Source organism: Tetrao urogallus, assembly GCF_951394365.1.
Source record: "Tetrao urogallus genome assembly, chromosome: 15".
Classification (NCBI taxonomy): Eukaryota; Metazoa; Chordata; class Aves; order Galliformes; family Phasianidae; genus Tetrao; species Tetrao urogallus.
Window position 1 is genome coordinate 8,684,319 of NC_136828.1, and position 23,900 is coordinate 8,708,218.

Below are 23,900 nucleotides of genomic sequence, written 5' to 3' on the forward strand. Positions count from 1 at the left end.
ACAGTCGTTTTTAATGCGATCGATAAGTTGAGCCGTGGTTCACAGCAGTTGTCTGTCTGTGTCTTTGGTGTTTCATTTTGAGTAGCACTGCATCAGACAGGGGAGTTGCTCTGGTTTGCTGTTGCACTTAACAGAAAATGGAACAACAACAAAATAGTTCATTTGCAGTAGAAAAAATCTATGAGATGGAAAGGATGACCTTTTTTTAATGGTGTCTGTCTCTGCTCCAGTGACATGGGCCCTGTAGGGCCTCTGCTGGCCTGCTTCTCCTTTCGTGCTGTGTGCTTTGATAAGTGTGTGATGTGCAATGGGCATTAGCCAGCAGTGAATGCTGAGGTGAATCAACAGAGACCTGTTTCTGGGAACTTTGGAAAAAAACCCGAATTGGGGAAGATTTCAGATGAATAATAAAGGAAGAATTTCTAAGAGCAAGAATCAGCTCCAGGGGAAAGCCCCTTTGCTGCAAGCCATGCATCCACAGCTGGGTTCAATGCTGGGCTTCTGCCCTGAGTCTGCACTGGTCCTGGTGAGTGCCTGGGGGAGAACACATAGTCCTTGAGCAGATGTTGCTGTTTGATGTGCATGAATGCATTTACCTGAGAAGGATGCATCTCTTGGCTTTGCAAATGAAAAGGACAAAAAGGAACCTATGTGGAATAGGCTGCCCCTAGGTTCACCCTTGGGCACAGAGACAGCACAAACACGTGCCATGAAACCACTTCAGCCTTCTTCTGAGGTGTGGAGAGAGATGGAGGTGTTTCACAGGCCTTATTCTGGTCTTGTTCACCTGGAATGCTTAACCTGAGATAGCTGAATCACAGCAGTCTTTGCCAGGGATGTCTCACCAGGGCTCCGGTATGCGGCGTGTTGAGTAGATGCATAAATGTAACTGTGGGCTCTGGGATGTCTCCTGCCTGTTCTTCCTGGTATGATTAAGAAATCAGGGGGGAAAAAGCATCACAGAAACTGCAGGGAAGAGACGCTTGCCAGAAAGGAAGAATAATTAAAGAAAAAGGGTGGCTGTAGTAGTAGAAAAATGCTGATTGTGAATCATCAACTGTCCGTGACTTTCCTGCTGTAAAAGGTTGAGTGGCCCAGTCTGTGTATTTGTGCTGGCAGTGAGTGATCTCTACAATAACAGCCATACCCTGTTTAGCTTTGCTACTATTTGGAGGATCTGTGCCAGGACTTATTGGAATCCCCCAGGCAGGCATTTAGAAGTCTTTAAAAATCACAGGGGACAGTGGGAGCAAAACCCCTACTCATTCTCCAGAGAAATTGGCTTTGTTTAAAAAAAAGAATAATCCACAATAAGACGCCAAAGTGTGGTGAGACTTTTAATAGGAGAGCTTTTAATGCGATCAGGAAAGGAATACCTCCCAGTAGTACTCACAGGTATTAAATCATTAGGAAGATTAACAGAGTTGCAAGGCCGTTTTTTTTTTTTCCCCTAGACAGTTTATTCCACACAACAATGATTTTAAAAAGGGCTGTAGGCATCAGCCATGTGGGAGAAAGGAACAGATTGTAGTGATCCTCCCTTTAACATAACGTGTAGTATGAAATGAATGAAATTATCCTCTCTGTGATTCTCTCACAACAACGAAATCAGACCGAATCTGCATTACTTACTTACTAAGGACAGCCACCTCTTTTCCAAGGCTGATCAGAGATAGCAGTCTGCAGGAACAGAAGGAAGAAGTCTATTGAATGACTGCTGTGATTTCCTCATACCTCTGCTCAGGCTGAGTTCAAAGAGATGCTCTAGAGATGATGTGTTCTTCACATGCTGACTGTATATATATATATATACATATATATATATATGTGCCAGGGCAAGGGCTGGGCCTGGCACTGAGCTGTGGATGCTGTGAAGGATGAGGGCCTTCTGTGCCTTTCCCCAAGGAAGTACAGAAGTTCTTCCTCAGAAGAGCTCATCTCCTGCCTTCTGAGCAGTTGGTGGCTTTGGAACGCAGCCCCAGTTTGCCCACTCTGGGGCTGCAGCGTAAGCCCTTCTTTGCAGCAGCAGTAGGAAGAAGTTGCAGTTGCTGGAGGTCTTGCAGTAAAGCAGCACAGAAGCTTAGCTAAAGCCAGCAGAGGCAAGCCCAAGAGGGCTTTGACTGAGCCAGAGGTCAGAGGTAAATTGTTTTCATGGCTCTGGACAGGTGGAGGGCAGTCCGTGTTGAGGGGGAGAGCTGAGCTGAGAAAAGCAGTGCAGGAGCAGGTTACCTCGAGGTCAGCTGTGTCTTTCCAGGATAAGCTGATGACTGGACTGGAGTATTCTTCCAGAGCTCTTTCCAGGGATCTGTCCTTTGGTCTCCACCCCGTATACCCCCAGATTTGCCGCATTGTGGATTTATCAGCCATTAATATTTGGCAGAAGTATGGACAGCTATTCTTCACAAGCAGATCCTGTTAAAGTCTTGGCAGTCTCCTATCTAGAGTTTAAATTTTCCAAGGAACAGGCAGAGAGTTTGATGCACAACTCCTGTTTAACCCATAAGATCCAAACGTTTCCTTCTGCGGTGTCGGGCTCAGATCATCAGCTTCAGCACTGCTGGTGTGGCAGCTGTGACATCTGCACCCTTTGCACACTGAGAAGCTGCTAGCATCTCTTCATGTACAGCGCATGAAAATGAGTGGATCCCTGGGGGGTAGGGCTGTTGACGTCAGGGATGAATTTGGCCCTTCACTTCTCGCCAAGATTTGTTCTAAAATTGCTTGCGATTCTGGTGTTTCAGTGGATTCATCAGGGAAAAGTCCATCTTCTCTGATAAGGGAAGTATGACTAAAATCCAGAATTCAGAGAGTGCTAAAACCAGGAGGGGTTCAGAGGAGGACACCGAGCGGACTCCTGTGCACATGAATTCAGAAACAAGTCAGAAATGTGCATCACATCCTCTGGGCCAGGCACACCATCTGACCTGGGGAGGACCTCCCTTGTGCTGGCACTAATATCTGCAGACACAGAGCCTCGCTTCTTGCTGAAGCATGAAGTATGGGCAGTGACCAGAGCGAACTCCAGACTGCTGCTGGCTGGTGGGTCTGACCTGAGTGTTTGAGGAGCCTCAAGAGAAAGATTTCCATCTTCCTGAGAAACCTGTGGTCAGCTGTCTCTGCTGAACCTCTGTGCCTAAACCAAGAGCAATAGATGGCTGAGGATGAAGAGAACAAGGGCTCCTCTGCCCAAACGCTCTGTAGTTCCAATAGCAAATACAGAGATAGGGAGAGGAAAAAGTGCTGCAGCCTGCAGTGACCACATCCCCTGTGCTGGAGCAGCAGGAGGAACTGCCAGCCCTTTCCCTGTGATGGCAAAGAGCTGTGCTTCCTGCCAGCTTGTGCAGAGAACAAATTGGTGATTGTTTCCCATGTCAGTTTGCAAGGTCTTACGAAGGGGGCAGCTCTGCCTCAGAGCTTGGGGCCCTACTGGGCCCAGGCAAGCTGCTGATTTCCCTTTATGCCTACTTTGGGGCCTCTGAACATCCGTGTGTTTTGGAGTCAAAATATTCAGGCTGCGTTGCAGAAGACTTTCTAATGCTAAAAGGAAGCAATGCAACCACACAGATTATTAATGCCAGAAACACGCAAATCCATTTTGTCCTGGACCCAGCAGATCTATATTGGGTTCTGATTGTTTTTTGTTTTCAGAAGTAAGATGTTTAAGGATCTGTAGGGAACGTATTCCAAAAACACTCAGAGCTGAGCCCTCCAAACCAAACAACCACCTTTGAAAAAGAAATAAAGGGGGAGCTCATATCAGTAACAGCACTGGAACACGTGGATTAAGGAAAGGCATGTCCTTGGGCCTTCTGTAGACCATTCCCCTTTTCTCCTGCTGTCTGTCTGCCTGTCTGCCCTCACAGTCGCTGAGCAGACTCGCTCTGGGTCTTTATCTTGCCCTGTGATTTATGGCACATAACAGCAACCGAAGCTGCTGTTTCAATGAGTTCTTCGGATGTTTGTGTTCCAATAGGGATTCATGGGCCTGCCTTTGAAATTACCTTGTCCTTGTGCTAGAGAGGTGTTTACAGCGAAGCAGGAGGCTGGAAGCCCTTTATCCCTGGGAATGATGGAAATGCCATTATCTCAGACTCCAGCAGATGCAGTGGAATGGGGAAGCCTCCAGGTGCAGCCCACCTGCTGCCACGTGTGCTGCTTCTGCTCAGGGTTTAGGATGTTTGGTTTAGGATGCTTAATCAGATTTGCTTTTCCTCCTTTAAGTGAAGAAAACCTGTAAGGTTGATTCTGAGTATTTGTCAGGCAGACCAGAATGGTAAATGTGTATTTGGACAGTTTCTTCTAATGTGCTTAGCTGATAGACACAGCAGCTCATGCAAAACTGTTGCCTGGATCTTTTAACAAAGCACATGTTTAGGCATTTAAAACAACAGCCTTGGATTCATTTGTTTATGCATTTGCTAAAACAGATTTGAATAAGAAAGCCCCTTTGGGGGCGAAATATCTGTTTGTCTGTCTCCTTGTCTGTGTATGGATGTATCTGTCTATCTAAGTTCAAACCTGGAATATTTAGACCCCCAGGAATCCAGGGAGCATGGAAGTGAGCTGGAAAAGGAAAGCGGATGTGCTCTAGGAACTAGCCCAGGTGATGTTGCTGGATATGGCAGCTGCACTCAGGAGCAGAAGAGATGCTGTAGGCCTGAATCCATTGCCAACATTTCAGAAGTCACCATGGTGCTGGATGCCTAGCCAGAAGCAGAGGAAAAAGACAAGGGTTCCATGAGCTGTCATCTGCAGAGCCAAACTCCTGTGCCAGGCTCAGCAGCAGCCTGTTGTGTCCCAGCTGGGCAAGGCTCACAGCAGCCCGGCAGCATCTGGACCTTTCCTGGGGCCACCCAAAATCTCCCTCGTGCCTGCTGTGTGGTTCTGGCATCTGTGCCAGCTCACCTGCATCCTGAGCACGCACTTGCCTTGTGACTGCTTAGAGAGTATTACTTCCTGAGGACCTGCAAGCTTTTTTTCTCTTGTTGCTGTAGCACAGGACTCATTTCCCTCATTGTACTCATGTCACTTCTTGCTGTTGGTATAGACTGCCAAACATTTTGTTTCTACCTCCCCCGTAGATATGTCTGCATCCACTGCTGTTTATGTTCCTGCTTTCAGTTAGAGGGTTGTTTTTTTTTTGTTTTTTTTTTAACATTTTTTTTTTAGTATGTCAGTTGCATTTGTATCCTATTTTTGTTCTTGCTTATTATGAATCATTGTACTACAGGATAAGGGAGAGGACACCATACAAACAACTGCAGTGCTGCCTTACCTGGCTTATGACCATTGTGTATGCTGGGGTTTTCCTTCATGATACAGGTGGGGGTACCTGGAAGAAACCTGGCTGAGGCCACATCTCCTTGAAGCTGACCCTTCTGGGATGCAGCTGGTGTTGGTGGCAGGGTGCGGGTGCCCCTGCTTGGGGAGCAGGGCCAGCAGCGGGTGGAGGTGGGCCGGCGTTACATAACGCACCGCTCGGCTCCAAAGACACATCCAAGTGATTAATTTGAGGCTCTGGCAGCCGCTTCCCTGTAATAATATTTTAAACATTACTTTTCCACTGCTTCTTGCCAGCAATCGTTATTTTGCGCTGTGGAGGCTGTAAAATTTCACTTCAAGGATGGGTTTCACTCCCGTTACAAAATGTGTCTGGAATGTGCAGATGTTTCCTTCGGGGAATAGAGAGCCAATCCGCTGTAACACATCATCCCCACAGGGAGGACTCAACGTGCTAAGCAGCCCTATTCACAAAATCACAAACAAACAGACGCACACAGCACCCTGTGGAGCTGTGCCCGGGCTGGGAATGTTGCTCAGAGCCCTGTGGGTGCAAGCAGCCCAATGCTTGTGCCCCTGGAGCTGCAGATCCTGCTCTGCAGCCTGGACTGTGTGTGCAGATCGGCTTTTGCACAGTGCTACATCTTAGCATTTGCTGGAGGTGGATTGAAAGAACGATGAAAATGTTGGCTTGTTGGGTGCATGTATCCTGCAGGTAACCAGTCTGCTGGGCATGGGTGCTGGACCAAACCCTGCCTGTAGCAGTCTTCTGGGGCTTGTAGCACTTCTAGAGAGAATCTCATTTAGGCTGTTAAGATTTTGGTGATGAGGTCTGCCTTGATTCTGCTGTGCACCTGTGCGTTAATACAGGGCTATCTTTGCCTCTCCGTACCCTGCATAAAAACGCAGTGGAGCCGGGTGAATACATGAAGGCAGGTATAGAATGAGTACACAAGGGAATTGTTGATAGCAACAAGTATGGGCTTAGAAGACAAGCCTATTGAGCACTGATAAGCAAAACACAAGGAAGAGTCTGTGGCCAGCAAAGCTGAAGAAGTCGCACAATTATATTGGGAACTAAAGGGATTAAATGATATTGGTCTGTTAGTAAACAATCGTGATCAAATTATCAATGAAAATACAGAAAAGGCAGTAAATATTTGTTTTCTATTTGGAAAAAAGCCATGTGATGTATTTGTATCATATGAGGATGATGAAATACTTTCCACTCCAACAGTAACTGAAGAGGATGTTAAACAGCTGCTATTAATGTTAGACCTTCTTGAACTAGCAAGTTCAGATATTTTGCATCCAAGAATTTTTAAAGACCTGGCCGAGGAGCCCTGTGGGCTATTAACGTTCTCTTTTAGGGAATTTTAGGGCAGCAAGGAGATTCTTGAGGACTGGAGCAAAATGATCATGATACCAGTGCTAACAGAAGGTAAATGGGATGGTGCAAGTGTTTGTTAACCTGGTGTCCTGATTTTATAGCCTGAGGAGAAACAATGCAGTGTACAGCATGGACAGAAGCTAGAAGTTAAAGGGGATAGTGTCATTAGTGGCAACCAACATGGAATATTCACTTACGGAAAATAGATCTCATGAATGTCTGCCTTTTAAGTGAGTTTACAGATGGAGTAGATGAAGACGACGTTGTTGATGTAATACACATATGACTTCTGTAGGTATTTGACTCAAAGCAACATATATTTGTCAGGAATTGGAAGGAAAGAAATCAACACATATATCGAAGGGATTAAATACTGGCTTCAGAATGTAAGAGCAAGCTGGAGTCATCCCAGAGAGCTGCGTTGCAGTGAAGTCTCAGAGATTGATTGCTGAGTGCCTCTGTAGCATATATGTCAGCAGGCTGGGGCAAACAAAATGCAGCAGTGATGCTATACTCAGTCATACTGCCACATACTGCAAGCCACAGTCCTGTGGCTTGCAGTATGTGAGTTGCTCTCATTGCTTTGCATTAGTGTAAGAAGCAGACTACCAAAAGGGAAAGGTGAGTGGCTTTGTGGCCCATTTCCCTCTGTTTCCCGAAACCAGCTCATGCACTGTGTAGGTCCCAGAGCTGCAGTACATCTGGAGAGCCTGTCCCTCATTTAGGAGACTACAGAAAGCAGGCACAGCGTCAGGACTGCAAGGAAAACACAAACCGGACCGTGCTGCAGCCGTGGTTTAGCCAAGTCTTGGTCCTGAGCATGCTGCACTTCTCTTTTTCTTCAGACTCTCCAGTCTGTGGGTTGTCTGTTGCAGGCAGTGGGCTGTGAACTCTGTGGTTATGCTTAGCATCATTGTTTTCACAGAGCAGCTCCATTTACTTTGTGCTATTTTTAAATATATCAAGTGCTAATGTGACTGCCACAAATCCCAGAGTTTTCTGCCTGGAGGAGAAGAAAAAGATGAGTGAGGGGCTCAGCATCTTTCATCCGGACTGTGTGGTCCCGTGCTTTGCTTCTCATCCCTTCTCCACCTCAGCTTCCTCCATCTGGCAGCCCATGCTCGGAGCCCAAGGGTGCTGCTGAGAGCCTGGAGCAGGGAGCATCTTAAATGTGTGAAAATGCTGTTGGGAAAACATATCGGAGGTGAGAATCATTTGACAGACAAGGTTAAAACGCACACCAAAATGTTTTTCTTTAGCAGCCACCCGGGAAACTTGGAAAACTTGCTTGTCTGTTCGAGATTGATGTTAGCTAAAGGTCAAACAAATTCGTACTGTCTGCTACAAAAGGGAAAGCATCTGAGAGAGTGTTATCACCCGTGGGAAGTGACTGCAGAGATGTGGCTACTGGGCCAGCCTTGTTGGTGCTGGAAGGCGTGACTCTGCTCACACATCCAGGAGGGTGACACTGTGACACACGGGATGGTGGCATGCCAGGTGGTTGCACTGCAGGCAGCTGCTGCCCTGTGCCCTGCAGTGTGTTTGGGCTGGGGCCTCTCTGGCCCTCCCTTTGGCAGTGACTGATGAGGAGACCGCCACGGAATCTGCTAGCTCTGCTTCTCCCTTGTGTCTGTGCTGCTCTGGTGATAGCAGGTCTGAAGCAGGGAGCGCACCTTGGTACTGCAGGGTGTGGAGGGGATGTCAGCAGAGGGCAGTGATGGTTGTCGTGCTGCAGGCAGCTCTGCAGTGCTTGGCCCTTGGACTTTCCCTGTCTATTTCTCAGTGCTTTGGGTCTGGGTTGTCTGCTTTGCCTAGCACGCATGGGTAACTTTGGCTGGGAGGTGATGCTCCCATCAAATCATCAGTCCTTCGTGAATCCGAATAAGGCCCCTTTTTGCTGCTTCATGGCTTTGCACCAGCACCACAGCAGTTGATGCTCAAGTTGTTTCACTCCTCCTTTTGGGATGCTGAACACAGATTCCCCAGAAGGTTTCCAAGGAACGAGCTATGCAAATATTTTTTCATATTGTGTCAGTGTTTGCAAACCAGACGTGTGCTTCTAAGGAGACTTTCTTGGAGTTCTGTGCTCCTCTTGCCTCGGCTGCTCCAGCACAGCAATATGCTGTTGCTATCGATTCAACATTTAGGGATGTGACTTAGTGGCTATGGTGGTGATGGGTTGGAGGTTGGACTTGACCTTAGAGGTCTTTTCCAACCTTTATGGTTCTCTTTCAACTGCCGCCTGCATGCCTTTGGCTCTCCGTTATTGTGTACAGCAGGGCTTGCAGTGCTGGAAAAGAATGGTGTTGTGTTATTGTCTGAAGGATGGCTATTAAGGCGAAGGCCTCACATTAGAATAAATACAAATAGAATTAAAAAAAAAAAGAAAAGGACCTGAATATCATCTATCTCATCCTTTATCCCAATGGTGAATTACTATCACCAATGCCTGAAGTTTTATTGGAAGCTCTTCACTTGGTGAGCAAGGTTAAACACTTGGTAGCTCGGTTGTGTAATTCTTAAATTGCAGCTTAGAGAGGGCTCGCATGCCATGGTAAACTGAAATATCATGGGGCTCTGAACATGCTGATGTGGGCAGGCACTGGAGGAGCCATGTGCCAATGCGTGGTGCCCGTGAGCATTGGGGCTCCCCTGGCTGGAGGTGTTCTGGGGAAGGAAGTGGTTATCTGCTTGGAGAGCAGCTGGACTTGGGCTGCGGGCTTCAGCATTGTCTCCTTGCTTGAGCTGTGCCACGTGTGCTGGGAAGATGCTTTGTTTTGATGGATCTTTGGGGTTTTTTTTGCAAACTTTCCGTGAAACTAACATATATTTGCAGGGCTGACATTTAGCTGGCTGAAACTGCAGACAGCTTGTTTATGTGCAGCACTAATTATGGACATTAACTTTATTTAAATATTTGAGTTGCTGCTTTCCCAAACTTAGCCTTCTTTGCTCTGATCTCTCTGTGATGTTACAGAGGCCAGGCAGGGCCGAGTGCCTTCTCCTCAGTGATATTCAAAACTCACTGCACATCAGCTCGAGTCACCTCTTGGTGGAGGGGAGCTCCACTTGCAGTGCCAGCAGTGGTCTCCACAAGTGCACAAGGCCCTGGGGACTCTCCAGTGCCCCTCCTTGCATGCATTTCCATTGTTTAAATGTTGGGAACAAGGAGATGAAGTCAGTCACAGCCTAAAAATAGCTTGTAAATCAAGCAGTTCTTGTGGGTCCCTGTGCAGACAGCAGCGCTCCGGTTCCTGGGAGCCTCGTGTGTGCAAGGCCCCCACCCAGCACTCCTGACTGGGGAGCGGAGGGATGGAGCGCGTGATGCCATCGCCTACGGGCTGCACTGCCAGAACATGACATCACTGCATGAGGTAACACATCCCCTTTGTTCGAGTGGCTTCATCCCTGGTCCTGCTTATAACCATATTTGGGAAAGTCTGAGAAAAGCTCCCTGGCTGTGGGATGCGAGGAGCCGCTCTTTGGGTCTCAGCTGTGCTTCAGACAGCTCCCACCTGGAGGTCGATGCCTTTGGTTGTGCTCAGCAGCACTGCATCCCCAAACTTTCCCCAAGCTGCAGGCACAGCAGCCAGGAAGGGTGAGGGCACAGCTGGGCCTGGGGTGTCCCGAGCTCAACTCCGTTTCATGCAGAGCTCAGATTAGTCCCATTCTGCACTGCTTGAAGCTCTTGCAGCCTCTTTTCCTGGGCTGCCTTAAGGAACCCAGACACCCAATGCTCAGCTTCACCCCTGAGCTCACCCACTGTGCTAAGAGCTGCAGGGTGTGTTCCATGCCACTCTGCAGCATCTGCAATAACCTGTGCCCAGAGCAAAAAGGATGAGCAGGATTGACTCCTGCAGCTTGGAGCGCTCTGAGAGAGGCTTGTGCAGGCTGCAGGGGGAAGGAAACCGGAGGGGCAGCAGGAGCAGGCAGAGATAGGGCTGCTCTGTGTGCTCCTGGCCCTGCAGTGGGCCTGCAGCACTGGACATCGTGTCTTGGTCTACTCAAGTCGAACCTCGCTGTCTCCAGGCTGAGCTGCCTTGCAAGGACATATGTGAGAGTGTTTTGCAGTTCTCCCAGGAGAGCACAAAGTGTACGGAACATTGCAAAAATGCTTGTATCCTTGCCTTACATTTTCATATCAACAATTATGATTTTGCTGTGGGAAGAGAAACAGTTATTCGTTAGATGAATATTTGTGAAAAAGTCTTTTGGGGCAAATTCCTTGGAGAGAGCTGAGACTTGAGCCAGCATTTGAAACTCATAAATTCAAAATGAGCAAATAAATTGTCATCATGCTGTGACAGCCTTGTGGAGGCGAGGGTGCTCCCCTCTGCCTGCCAGCCGCAGCAGCAGCTCTACTCGGACCTCCAGCATCTCTCAATGAGCCTTTCCCTGGACCCTGCTGCATCTTCATTCTATCTCTGGCAGCTTTGCTATTCTTTGCAAGGTGATCTGTGCAGATGAAATGCAGCCTCGGGGGCAACAAGTGTGGGTTTGCAGTGCCTCTCTGCTACATGGCTCTGGGCAGAGGGTGAAGCCCTCTTTTCCTGGCCTCACACAAGGAACAGAAACCAGTACCTGGTGATGAAAATCTCCATATGCTCTTCCGCTCCTGTTTGTGGAGAAGCACTGGGAGCTCGATGTGCCTGGGGGCAGTTCAGTGGCTGGGATGCCCCTGTGCTCAGTGCAGGACTGCAGCACTTCCCCCACGCTCCCAGCTCTGCACATGAGAGAGCCGGAGTTCTTTTTTTTACATTTCCTTAGCCACTGTGGCATGAATCTCTATTCCTCACTATGCACACAAAGTGCTGTTACTTCTGCTGTGCTTCCTAGAAGAGGTGCAAGCCAAAATTCGGAGTGAAAAAGGAATCAGATCAGCAAAAAACTGTAATTTTCCTGGCTCAAGCATGCAAAAACACGTAGGGTTTTTCCTCCACTTTTCTGGAAAGTCTATTATGTACGTCAGGCACAGCACTGTTGCAAGGGGTACTGTGCTGCCTTGTGTTCCTGGAGCCCAGCAGAGCGTTTGCCATGGTAACACGTCAGACAGCCCAGTTGCGGCTGGGCTGCCTCTTGCTGCTAAGGAAGGAGGGGTTTGTGTCTCACAAACTGTTTCCCATGTCCTTCTGTCACTTGCCACACTCTGTGAGGTGTGCATGCTGCAGCCTGGGTGTTGGGGACCGTCAGCCCAAGCACCCGGTGTGTCTGGGGGCAGTGAGGTGTGTGGAGTGAGAGTGCTGGGGTCAGAAACGGGGAGCTTTTTCCACTGGAAGTTGTGCTTGAGTAAACGAGGGCTGAGGTAATCCAGGAGAGGCCTCTGAAATCAGGAGTGGTACAGAGAAGATAAATAAGAGCAATTATTCATCATTGACAGAGCAGAAAGTAAAGCAGTGTCCTGTGAAATGATTTGTCTAGCAGATTTAAACCAGCCAACGGGAGCAGTGTTTTTTTGTTAAAGCATGTGAATGATGGAGCTTATTGGCTGAGGAAGGTGCTAGGCAGCGTTGTCTGCTTTGATCCCATGGGTTCTGCCATCCTTGTGGCCGCTCCTGCTGTTAAAATGCAGTCTGGACTAAAGTGAGGCTGGGGGATAGATTTTCCCGTGACTGTGGGATGGTGTGCATGGTGTGCTGAAGGCCAAATGCTTTATCCTTCTCACACTGCTGTGAGCCCCTTCACAACCATTGCAGAGGTTCCTACGCGCACTGGATGGAAACACAAACGTGCCAGGCTGCCCAAGCACCTCTGGAGCTCCACGGACCTCCAGCACTTAGCTAAGCTGGAGCTTACCGGCCTGGAGCTCCCTTTCTGATGAATTGCTGCTGCCTTTCCCCAGCCTGCACGCAGGCTCCTCTCTGCACAGACATTTCTCCCTGTCTGTGGATGCTTTTCCCATTACTGTGCTGGCTGGGCTCCGCACACCAAAAGGGCTGCGGAAGGCACGAGCCAGCACTGCCCCCTTCCCTTCCCTCCCTTCTTCTGTGAAATGAAGGCAGAGCAGGCCCGCAAATGACATAATGAGAGCATGATATCAGGCTTGGCAGGCGGAGGCGTGCTATACCCCGCTCAACATTATATGTTCTGCGGGATTAAGAAAAAAACAGCAGCGCACCAAAAAAAAGCCCGTGCACCACGGGCTGCAGAAATAACCACCCTGCTCCCCAGGCTGCCCTTCCCTGGCCGCCTCCTGCCCGTTGGAGCTCTGTGAATGGATGCTGGCAGCTGCTGCTTGGGGTACACAGGTGCCCGGTGTGTTTAACTCCCAGAAGTGGTCCAGCTCCATCCACAGGATGTCCCTGGCGTTGTTAGGGACTGGTGTGTACTTGCACACCATCTGTGAGGTGGATGCTGTCCCTGCCGTCATCCCGCCTCTCTCCCTGCAGTACACGTGGCTCTCCCAGCCTCAGGCAGGAATTGGTAGCAGGGCTGGGATGGAGCTGCAGGCTCCCAAGGTTCAGGCTGACGCCCTCATTACCAAATATTCCCTTACCCGCAGCTTCGCCTTCCCCACATGAGTGAGCCCGCTTCCAGAAGTTTTCTCAAAACTTCCTTTGCTCAGCACATATGTCAAATGTGTCTGTATTCTGGGAGGTATTGTGGAGCTGCATGGGGAGCTTTCTTTAGGGGCGTCTTTCACACAGCTCCTGTTCAGTTCCATAGTCACTAGTGGTGGGTTCTGATGCCTCTGCTCTCAAGAGCTCTTCAGAGGAGCAGGCTGAGCCATCCCAGCCCCTTTGGTAGCACACAGTTCCATTTTACAGATGTGGATGGGATCAGGAAGCTGTGACTGGCCTCCAGCTGCCTTCTTCCAGGAGCACACCGTGTTCCTGGTGCCACATGCTGCACAATTAAACACAATTTTTCTTTCTCCTCGTGGGCAGAGCAGCAGTCAGCATGTGTGCTGCCTTTCAATGGAGAGCTTTGTTTTCTGCTGGCTTCAGCCTTGTCTTGAACCTGCTCTGAATTTCCTCCAGCCTGGCAGTGGGCTGGGAAAATACAGTTGTGGCAGTTTGTGGCACCGAGAGGCTGAGCTCTGTCCCACAGCCTGTGCCTGGGGTTTTATTGGTGAGTAGTTCTTTCCTATCCTGATTTTATTTTTTTAGCCTCCTTTGGTTTACAGCCCTCTTTCCCATGCCAGGAAGGTATAATGTTATTTTCCATACAAATTGGAGAGGGAACAGTAGGAGAAGGCAAACAGGTGGCTGGAGGTGGCAATCGCTGGCACCCGCCACCACTCCTGGCTTCTGCAGGGCTGGGCTGTCCACGGGAGCCTGGCTTCTCAGCAGACTCCTCGTGGAGGTCTGGTGAGGTGGAAAGCCAGAAGGTTTTATACTGGTTCTTCATCAGATCGTGTTGACAAGGTTGGAAAATAGCAAAGGTATTAGGCTTTGATTTGTAGATTGCCCTCTAGTGACTTGTCCCGTGGAGAGCATCAGCATCTTCACCAGGTCGGGACGTGAGCTCAGGCTGTGAGGTTGGTCCTGTGTCTGCTGTGGGGTATGGATGAAGCTGTTTGACCCCAGGAGCCAAGGGCTTGGGCTCTTAGCCCACGGCTCATCCCTTGGTTGAAACTTTGAAAGCTTTCTCTGAGGTGAAATGGAAATAATGAGAAGGGATATTTGTGAAGTGCTTGGAAAGGCTCAGGACGGAGCCCTCCATGCACTGCAGGGGGATGGAGAAGAGTAGGCAGCTCTGTTGGAGTCCTTTGCTTCCTCCTTGCAAAGCGGCAGGACGGGAGGTAGAGGAAAGCAGAGGGAGCTGCAGGGACAGCAATGGGCATGGGGCTGTCCCAGGACACCACATGGCTCCCAGTGCTATTGCAGTGTTGAAGACCTTTCCCTGCCCAATGCTTATTGCCCTGGCTTTGTAGCAGCAGGCAGTTGGGTTTGGAATTTCTCTTGTCTGAGTGAGGAGCAGGAAGGCCAAGGCATGAGACATCCGAGCTGAAAAACTGCTTCCGTCTGGTGCCTGAGAATTAACTGGGCTATTTCCATGTGTCTCAGAGAAGTAGAATGTTCTCCCTGTTACACCGGGTCACCCCATGCCCAACATGTGCACAGCTCAGCACGAAGATGGTAGCTTCTGGCTCTGCTCACCTGCCCAGAGCCTTCTGTGCAGGCTGCATGCTCAGCTGGTGGACTCGCTTTTCTAAGTGTGTTTGTCGAGCTTTTATTTTGCACATTTCTTGGCCTTCTTTATTGGTGTTGCTGATGTATTCTTCTGAATCCACTCTCAGCTTGGCAAAGAGCTCCTGGACAGCAAAACTGGGAAAAATAAATCTTCTAAAGAGACATCCATCCCTGTTACTCATCCCCATGGTTTCCTGGAATCATAAGTCATTTTTCTGCCAGTTTGGTTTAATTCTTTTCATTCAGATAGATTAAATATCAGATCAAACCAGGAATTAATTTATTAGGGAACAAAAATAAGAGGTGAGACAGGAAGGAGAGATTATGAGAGGTGCTCTTAGGAGAAAAAGGTGAGGAGGGAGCTGGGACTCTGTGCAGTGTGGCTGCAGGAGCTGAGCCATGTGTCCAGATCCATCCTGCAGAGATCCTGGTAGGAGAAGAACCATTGCCTCGGGCTGGGAAGAAGAGCATTGGTACTGCTCAGTGACTAACCAAAGAAGATTCATCTGAAACCAGGGGCTGGAGTTTGTAGGGAGCAGAGACTGATCAGTGAAATCTCACTTCTTAGCTGAGTGTCGTTTTACGCTTGAAAAAGAGGACATGAGGTGAAAAGAAAGAACTGAAACAGATGACAAAAAGAATTTTGCTTTGGATGAATTGAAGGATGTTGGTGTTACGGGGAGGGAATTAAAGATTTTTTAAACTTTGTTCATTTTATTGTGAAAATTGAGCTTGGTTTTAACCAGAAAATATTCTTAGTTGCTTCTCTTAAGCTTTTTCAGAGAGATCTTAAAAAAGATCTTTAAGCATTAAAAGTTGAGTGCATCAATTTTGTGATTAATTTCCTGTTCTTTGGTGTTAGAGATGGATGTGGAAGTTCATATTCTTTTTCTTTTTTTTTTTCCATAAGTTAATTGCTAACTTAGTCCACATTACCTCTTGATTACTTCTTTGAACACGTATTAGAATTGAATAATTTTTTTGAGGTATACCTCAAATTCAGTAATACATTAATTACACCTGTGATTGCTCTAGGAATGCTGTAGAATGGCATGTGTATAATGGTAGGCCAGTCTGTCCCTACACATTATACAGTGCTGGGAGCAGTGCATGCTTTGTAGCTGGGAGAGGTGTTTTCTTTGGCTGGGAGAACCATTCCACATTAACACACTGAAACCTTTCTGTCTGCAGTCTGGATGGAGTTTGGAGAGAGACTCTTCTAAACTCCACCGATGGAGAAATGACAAAAAGTTGAACAAAAGCTGAAAACTGTTTTTTCTTTCTCTAGGGATCTTTCCAGAAACAAGATCAGTGCTTTAGATGTCCAGATGTTCAGAAGCCTGACTTCTCTGGCAAAATTGTAAGTACATGCTGCGCACTTGTAGTCCTTCAGCTAGCGGAGCACGTTTGGGCTGGTATCATGACATGCTCACGTGTCATGAGTAAGCCTTGCTCTTGGTCAACCTCGCATTGTGCCCCAGCTGTACGTGTCCATGGCCTCCTTCCTCGAGGCGTTCAGCTGCACAGCCCAGTGAGGGCTGATTTGCCACCTGGTGCTCACAGTCAGGCAGGATCTGGCATGCTGTACTGAGTGGAGGGGAGATGAAGGTGAGAGAGTAAGTGGTATCGATCACAGGGTGGATTGCAGAATGGGAAATGATGGTAAAGCTGCGCTGTCCAGATCCCACTTCAGAGGGAACTGGGTGCTGAGGCTGTGGGACCTTGAGGGATTCAGCTGTGGTGAAGCAAAGGCCTGCCTTCACGTCCCACTGCTCCCAGCACCCTGAGGAAACTGCCCAGACTGAGTGGTCCAGGAGGAGAGCAGAGCTTTGACCATTAGCACGTTCGCTGGTTGAGCTGCTGGTCAGGTAGACTTGCACTACTACTTACTGTTGGTTCCTAGAGAAGGTTGAATGTATTTTAAGAAAAAATGGATTGTCAAATCCAAAAATGCGTCAGCACCCAAACCTGATTTGGTGGTTCAACCTGGGTAGCTGATAGCCAGGACAGCCTACCATCATTACATTTCAAAGTCTCCTAGAAGGAGAACAACTCTTTGGAGGACTTGAAATGCTAGAGCTGGACTTGAGCATAGGACCAGGCTGCCCAGAGAGGTTTGGGATCTCCTCCCTTGGAGACGCTCAGAAGCTGTCTGGACATGGTCTGTGCACACCACTGCGGCTGGCCTGGATTGAGGAGGGGTTTGAACCAGATGACCCCCAGAAGGTGGTTCCAACCTCATATACCCTGTGATTCTGCCACTTAATGCCTCACAGAAAATTTTGCCAGTGTATGTGCATGGCTTTTGAGACTGGGAGTGATCAGAGGGCAGGTGGCCACCAAGCAGAGCTTGGGACTGAGGTTGATCATGTTTTATTGGCTGGGAAGTTATTACCAGTACAATGAACAATTTTTAAACTTATTTTTTCCTTTTTTTTTTTTAACAGAGATATAAGCCACAACAAGATTTCTACATTAGAAGAAGGAATATTTGATAATTTATTTAATTTAAGTGAAATGTAAGTTTTCGTTTCTTTGTTTCCTGGTTCCCTGTTGAGACCTTCCCTGGGAATTAAGTGCTGCCTTAGGGAGATCTGGGCTGCATACCCCACCTCATCCCCACCACGTGTAATGGCACACACTTTCCCATCTGTGTTAATGAGGGAACTAAAGCCCTTAGTGCCCATTCACCCATCCAGCCCTGCCTGCTTGCCAGCTGCTTCCCTGGTGAGTTTTTTGGCAGTAAACCTCATCTTTCTCTGTGTCATTCTCAAAACTTTTGAGCATTAGGAAACACAGAGCTGGTGCAGGAAGCCTAAATCTGCTTGGCTGCTGGAGGGATGAGTCGATGCACTGACTCCCACCTTCTCATTACCAGGCCTCCCAGGTGTTACCTCTCCTCTCTCCAGCTGCTGCTTCCTCATCCTCCTACACCCCCTGCAGTTGCTTTCTAGACTCTCTCCTGTTTCTTCCTCAGGCTATGTCCTGCTCTTGGATCCTGTTGGTGCCACTTGTGCCTAACCTCCTCTCAGACTTCGCTTCTGTCTCCTGGATACCTCAAACCTCTGCTGCCACCCTCTTGGTTCCTCTACTCTTCCACACCACCTCTCCTGAGGTTGTTATCTCCAGTCACACCCCCCCCTGTTCCTGTTGTATGCTCACACCTTGGGACCAGGGGAGCTAAGGACAGTGACAGGGAGAAAGGACAGTGACCTGCCACACGTGTGTCAGTCATGAGAAGGCCCTTGAAGATCTTCTTCCTGAGTAATTCAGGTTCTTATGCTTATAATGATTTTTAACTGAAGTAATTAAAATCTGTGTTGATATGGGAAAGATATGTTTCAAAGGGATACCACATATTTCCAGGAGAGGTATATAAAATCACAGCACAGAATGACATTTCTGTGTCTGGAGCCAAAGAATCAACCCTCTGCTGTTCCTTAGCAAGCAAGAAAAAAGCTCAGCTACACATTCTCCATGAAGACAAGGCACAAAGGGCATTTTCAGCTTTGCATTTTTGCTTGAAAATTGCACTAGAGCGACAGAAGGGATCCCTGCTGTGTCCAAGTGAGCCTGTCCCTGCTGAGGCTGGCCTGCAAAGTGGTGCTTTTAGTATAAAAATCTTGGGTTCAGCCCCTGCGGCAGCCCAGCCCAGCTGGCGTCAGCTAAACAAACATCTTTCCATCTCTGTCCTGTTCGCAGCTGAGTGCCAAAGGCTGTAATTTGGATCAAGCTTAGCTGCAATTAAAGTTTCCATCTTTTCATTAAACTGCCACATGGAAAGATTATCATTGACTTTGCATTTCTTTTTTGACAGATCAGTTTTATTCTCTTAGCTATTTTTTAATGGAGCTGTAAATAGTCTCCCTTAGCTGCAGAGGCTGCCATTACATCCAGTGGCTGTTAGATGGCAGGCTATTTTAAATATAAGATTGTGTCTGTAATTTGCTTCTAATTGCAACAATTATTTGTGGAGTGAAAAAAGTACTTGGAGTACTCGCCTAATTCTAGCCTCTAGAAAAATCATGTTAATTATTGCTTGATTCCCTATTCATTAGCTCCCCTAGCAGTACTCTCCGAAGCATTTCACTGGAGTTGCGCAGATGGGAACAGCGAGGGATCTGCACATTGCTGTAATTAACACTTAGCACATGCTTCCCGTTGTCAAGTGAAGGCGTAACTTTCCTCTGATCTCCCTGTTACAGAAACTTAAGTTGGAATCCATTTTTTTGTGACTGCAAACTTTCCTGGTTGCCCCGCTGGGTGGAAGACAGAAAAGTGACCGTTATCCAGGCATCAGACACACGATGCGCACACCCTCCTGGGGTGGCAAACCTTTCTCTCTTCAGTGTTTCGTTCATCAATGCTTCTTGTGGTAAGGGCCCTTGGTGGGGAAGATGACTGAAAGGGTGGAAAGCTCCAAGCAGCCCTCAGATGGTTCTCGCTTTAGGCTGTCATTCTCTCAAGCGGTTAACAGTCTGACTTTAAGCAGTGGAATATCATTACAGTTGGTGGGACCTGAGGACATGATAAGTTGGATCTCTGCAGATGACAGGGCTCCAAGTCAGGAGTTGTATAAACTCTGCCCTGATATGCAGGCTGTCACTGTCTCCTGGTGCATGTTTCTGCCTGCCTTGGCCAGCACAAACATGGGGCACTGGTTGCTTGGCAGGTGGGGAGGAGCAGCCCTAAAAAACTCAATCCTCACGAAGTGCTCAGCTATCTCTCTGAGTAAAAGGTAGAAAGAGTGCTCCTCAATCAGCATCAGACATCTCCTTTGATGCAGGGAATGGGAGCTGGGGGGAGCTAACTGAACTGCCCAGCAAAGGGCAACATTCCTCAGGAGCTCAAACCTAGCAGGTGGCTGTTCTGCTTTCCCCACAAATCACCCAGCACCCCAGCAGTACACTGCTTACCTGCTGCTGGACTCACTGCTGCTGTTATTCCCCTTGATAGTGAGGTGTTCCCCTCTTCATGTACCTCAGGTTAGCATGGAAACAATCATGTCAGGCTGTCTTCTGGGGTAGTTCAGTGTAACGAGGATAGGTTGGGGAGAGCCCACCAGCTACAGTTCTTCCTAACAAGCTAAGCAATATGGCCAGACGGGTGATAAAAACAAGGTAGTTCTCATGTCATGGCTCTCCTCACAAGGGACTTTTGTTAAGAAAAATGGCTTAGCATTTGCGGGAAGGCCGTGGAGCAAGGCCGGACAGTTGGATGGATTCGATGTGGGAAGATCACGCAAGGCCAGGGCTGTTGAGATGTTTGGGGGGAAATGTTGTAGCAACAAGCGAAAACACACAAGCAACTGTGACTGGTCTGCGTGGGCAGAGCTGGACAGGAGGCAAGGCTGTCCCAGCTGGGCTGCGGCTGTGCGTGCTGCAGGGGCCATGCATATGTGCTTGGGGCAGGGCAGTGTCCCATCCCTCACAAGCTGGTGGGGGGAAAACAAACTGCAGGGACAAGCTGTTGCTCTGAGAAGGGTGTTGTTGTGGTTGTCATCATTGTGCATGCCTGTGTGTCCATGCATGCGTGCACTTTGTGCTCCCTGCAGCCAGGCACACGTTGTTTCTGTACATCTGTACACATTATATACATTCGTCCTTCTGCGCCACTCAGTTGCAGACTGTGCAGCATTGACCTTCCAGTTTGCTACTGGAAGTGAAATATGCTGCACCAGCCCAAGCCTTGGTACAACCTTTGGGCTCTTTTGGGCTCCTTTTAGGGTAGCTCAAAGCAGCTCCATGTCCTGTGGTGTGTCCCGGGTGGTGTCCCTTTGCAGGGTTTCATCAAAGCCATGGCTTCAGTGTCAGTTTGCAAAAGAATTTTCTATTCTTTCCTCCAGGAGCTCAATATGTTACGTGTCTGACAAGCAACCACACGGGTGAGGCTGAACTTGTCATCCTCTTCACATCTTCTCACCCTGGGAACCTCACTGAGGAGACCTGCAGTGCCCTCTGTTATGCTGAAGACCAGGAATATGGAGGTTTCAGCCCCCATGGGCAGTGTCTGTGTGGTACTGCCCACGAACCAAACTCTTCTTCCAGTTGTTTGCTGTTTTGCACTGAGCATTCATCTGGGCAGGCCTGCGGTGACCCATCCCTCATCCACTTTCCCTTCCAGGCACAGCTGTCTGTGTCTTTCGTAGGACTGAAGCCCCGGTATAGCCTACACCAGGCTGTGCTTTTCAATGTCAGTATTCCAATTGCTGTCAGCACTTTAATGTGGGAATTTGGGGACCAAACAGAGGTTCTCAACACCACTGGAAATGTAGCTGTCCACACTTATGCCTTACCTGGGCAATACAATGTCACTGCCACCCTCTTTGTGGGCACCAAAGTCTCGTATGTGCAGGCAGAAATTGAAGTGGTGGCTTCACCCCAACAGCTAGAACTGCAGTGCCCTTCCTTGATCAAGACGAACGAGAGTCTGGACATAAGGATCCGCAACAGAGGTGGCACTGGCCTCACAGTGCTATATGGAATCACAGCAGAGTCTGGAGAGCCTGGTAGAGGTAAGCACAGTTGTCTAGGAGGCCAGTGGGTGCCGGGCAAAGGAGGGGGTGGCACTGGGTTCTGGGGCTACCCTCTCTGTTTCTTCCTGGTGAGGAGGAAGGGATGACTCCTTTGGCCATTCCTTTCACCCCTGTGCTTTGCCTGTGCTGACCAAGCAGTGCTTTGCTGTGTCAATAGTACAGTTCAGCAGTGAATAGGATTTAGTGGCATCAAGGACAGGACAGGCGTCTTGCTTTCCAGACTGAAATGTCTGGGCCCATAGGAACAGCATCATGCCTTTGTTCTTCTACCTCATGCAGCAGTTCACCCTATGTGTCCCCATGATGGCATTGTCTTCCCGGGCAACAATCACTGCTATCAGCTGGTGGTGGAGAAGGCTGAATGGCTGGAGGCCCAGCAGCACTGCCAGGAGTATGGCAATGGAGAGCTGGCTTTTGTGAGCAGTCCCGAGATCCAGAGCTTCCTGGTCACTCACGTTATCAGGTAAGTGAGGAGAGTAAGGGTTAAGATTTGAGTGAGAGTTAAGATTTACCTGCTTCTGGATTGGAACCTAGAGAAGGAAGAGCCCAGCAGCAGGCAGCCATCTGCAGTCAGGCTGGAAGGAGATGTGGGTCCAAGCTGAGTGTGGTACAGCACAGGGCAAGGCTGTGAACAAAGAGGAGGAATAGGCAGATTAGAGCCCTTGCTGTGCTTAACTCCTTTGCTTAGAGGCTGTGGAGGAAAGAAGAGGAAAGGGGCAGAAAGACAGGAAGTCAGAACCGGTGTATGTGGGATTGCTGCTGGTGAGCACCTGGCAGTCTGTGTTAGTACCTGTGGGTGCCTCTGATCTGAGGCTCAGTGCAGGGTCAGGAGCAGGCAGGGCTGAACTGAGCAGACATTCCACCCAGGGTTCAGCACAATCTGCAGACTTAGCCTGAACAGTAGAGAGACAGGTGCTGGTGTCCTCAGGGTGCTTGGCTGCCTGGCAGGGCTGGAAAGTGACCTTACAACGAGCTCTCTTGGTCAGCAAAGTCACAGCTGGATCATCTGGTGTGGAACACTGTGACATGGTTTGGGACTAGCAGCTGCTCTTGCCAAGCACAAGCCAGTACTGTAATCCTGCCTGGGAATCTCACATCCTCCTGGACACACGATTGCAGCCTGAAGCCCAGACCACTTCCCCTCTCCTTTTGAATCCTGAGAAGGAGCAGTGCTCCTCTCTGGCCCCAGAAACATCTGTTACACATCAGGACTCGGACTCTAATAAATAGACAGCACAGAAGTGTCAGCCTTTGGTTATATGGGCTTCTCCAAGTGCCCTTTATGCAACCAACGAGCATGTGGAGAAAATGAACAGGAAAGCTAGTAGGGCCTGGCAAGGTTTTGTCAGCGCTCTCAGGTGCAGAGGTTGGAGATGGCCACATAATAAATGTGACCCAGGAATTACTCGTGAAAGGAGTAGCTGCTGTGATATTGTCTTTGAATGGGCCTGCTTGAGAACTGACAGCCCTTCTTGCCAAGAGTGCGTCCTTGCCTTGTTCCCTTTGCACTGAGCTCTGTGCTGAGATCACAAATGTGATCCCTGCTTTGGAGAAGAGAAGTCTGTCCTGGCCACTCGGTGCGCTGATTTATCAGGCGTTGCGTGCAAGGTTTTTGATGGACTGCAGCACAAGGAAATCATGAGACCTCAGAAGAGAACGAGCCGCCCAAGCTGTTTCCCAGCTGCTGCCCCACGTTGTTCTCTTTCTCAGTCCCCTTTATTTCATCTATTTATTTTATTAATCCATTCAGATAAACATGAATGAGACAGTTCCAGGATGTGATTTCCCTGGTGATAAAAGACAAATCAAGCAAGCCGCGGGTTTTTGGAACATGAAGAATCCATAGTTTCTTGTGGGAAAATGGCAGAAGCAGAAGTCTGTTTCCCATTACAGCACGCACTGCAAGGACTGCTCTCTTTTCTCCTTTGCTCCTATTGCTTGGTGACTTCCCCAGGAGCAGTACATGCTGAACTGATCCCCTCTCCTCCTCCAGGAGCAGAGTGCTCCAGGTCCACACCCCTCATGGGACCCCATTTTCCCCTCGGTGTGCAGAGAACCCCTCTCCCCTTTCAGGCCTCCTCAGACTTTGTTCTCATCCTGCTTCTCCAAGGAAGGCAGCTTGTTCCTTCCTTAGAGGAACACCCACACTTTCCTTCGAAGAAGGGTGTTGCCCTCTCCATTGAGCCCCCTTGTTCCTCTCTGCAAGGTAGTGTGCCAGCCCATGGGGCAAGGATGGGAAGCAATCCAGACAGCCTTTTTCTTTTTTTTTTTTGTTTACTTGCACTTAGATCATAGCTGGAATTAGAAAAGGAAAAACTCTATTGGGTTTTACTGATGGCAGCAAGCAGGCGGTTTCCTAGGCCATTCTCCCTAATCCTCTGCCAGTGGTTCGGGAGCAGAGCACAGCAGTTATTTATTTTTTAATCTTATTTGCAATGAAAACTACTGATTCACAGAACAGCTATTTTTGTTGTCGTTTTTCAGCATGACCTCATTAATCATTTCATCTGGCATGAGCCTAGTGGTAGAGAGACACCAGTTGTCTCCCTTGTGTGCTCCTTCC

General features: G+C 48.7%; 1 protein-coding gene across 1 annotated transcript in view; it reads left to right on the forward strand.

Annotated features, from left to right (window-relative positions):
- The window catches only part of PKD1 (polycystin 1, transient receptor potential channel interacting), a gene marked incomplete at both ends in the record, with an annotated part of 82,669 nt that overhangs the window by 17,211 nt on the left and 41,558 nt on the right, over nt 1–23,900 (forward strand). Inside the window, 5 exons of the mRNA XM_079542715.1 lie at nt 16,091–16,162; nt 17,250–17,321; nt 19,008–19,177; nt 20,648–21,316; nt 21,617–21,800. Coding sequence (XP_079398841.1) covers nt 16,091–16,162; nt 17,250–17,321; nt 19,008–19,177; nt 20,648–21,316; nt 21,617–21,800 — 1,167 coding nt within the window. The remainder of the gene's footprint in view (nt 1–16,090; nt 16,163–17,249; nt 17,322–19,007; nt 19,178–20,647; nt 21,317–21,616; nt 21,801–23,900) is intronic.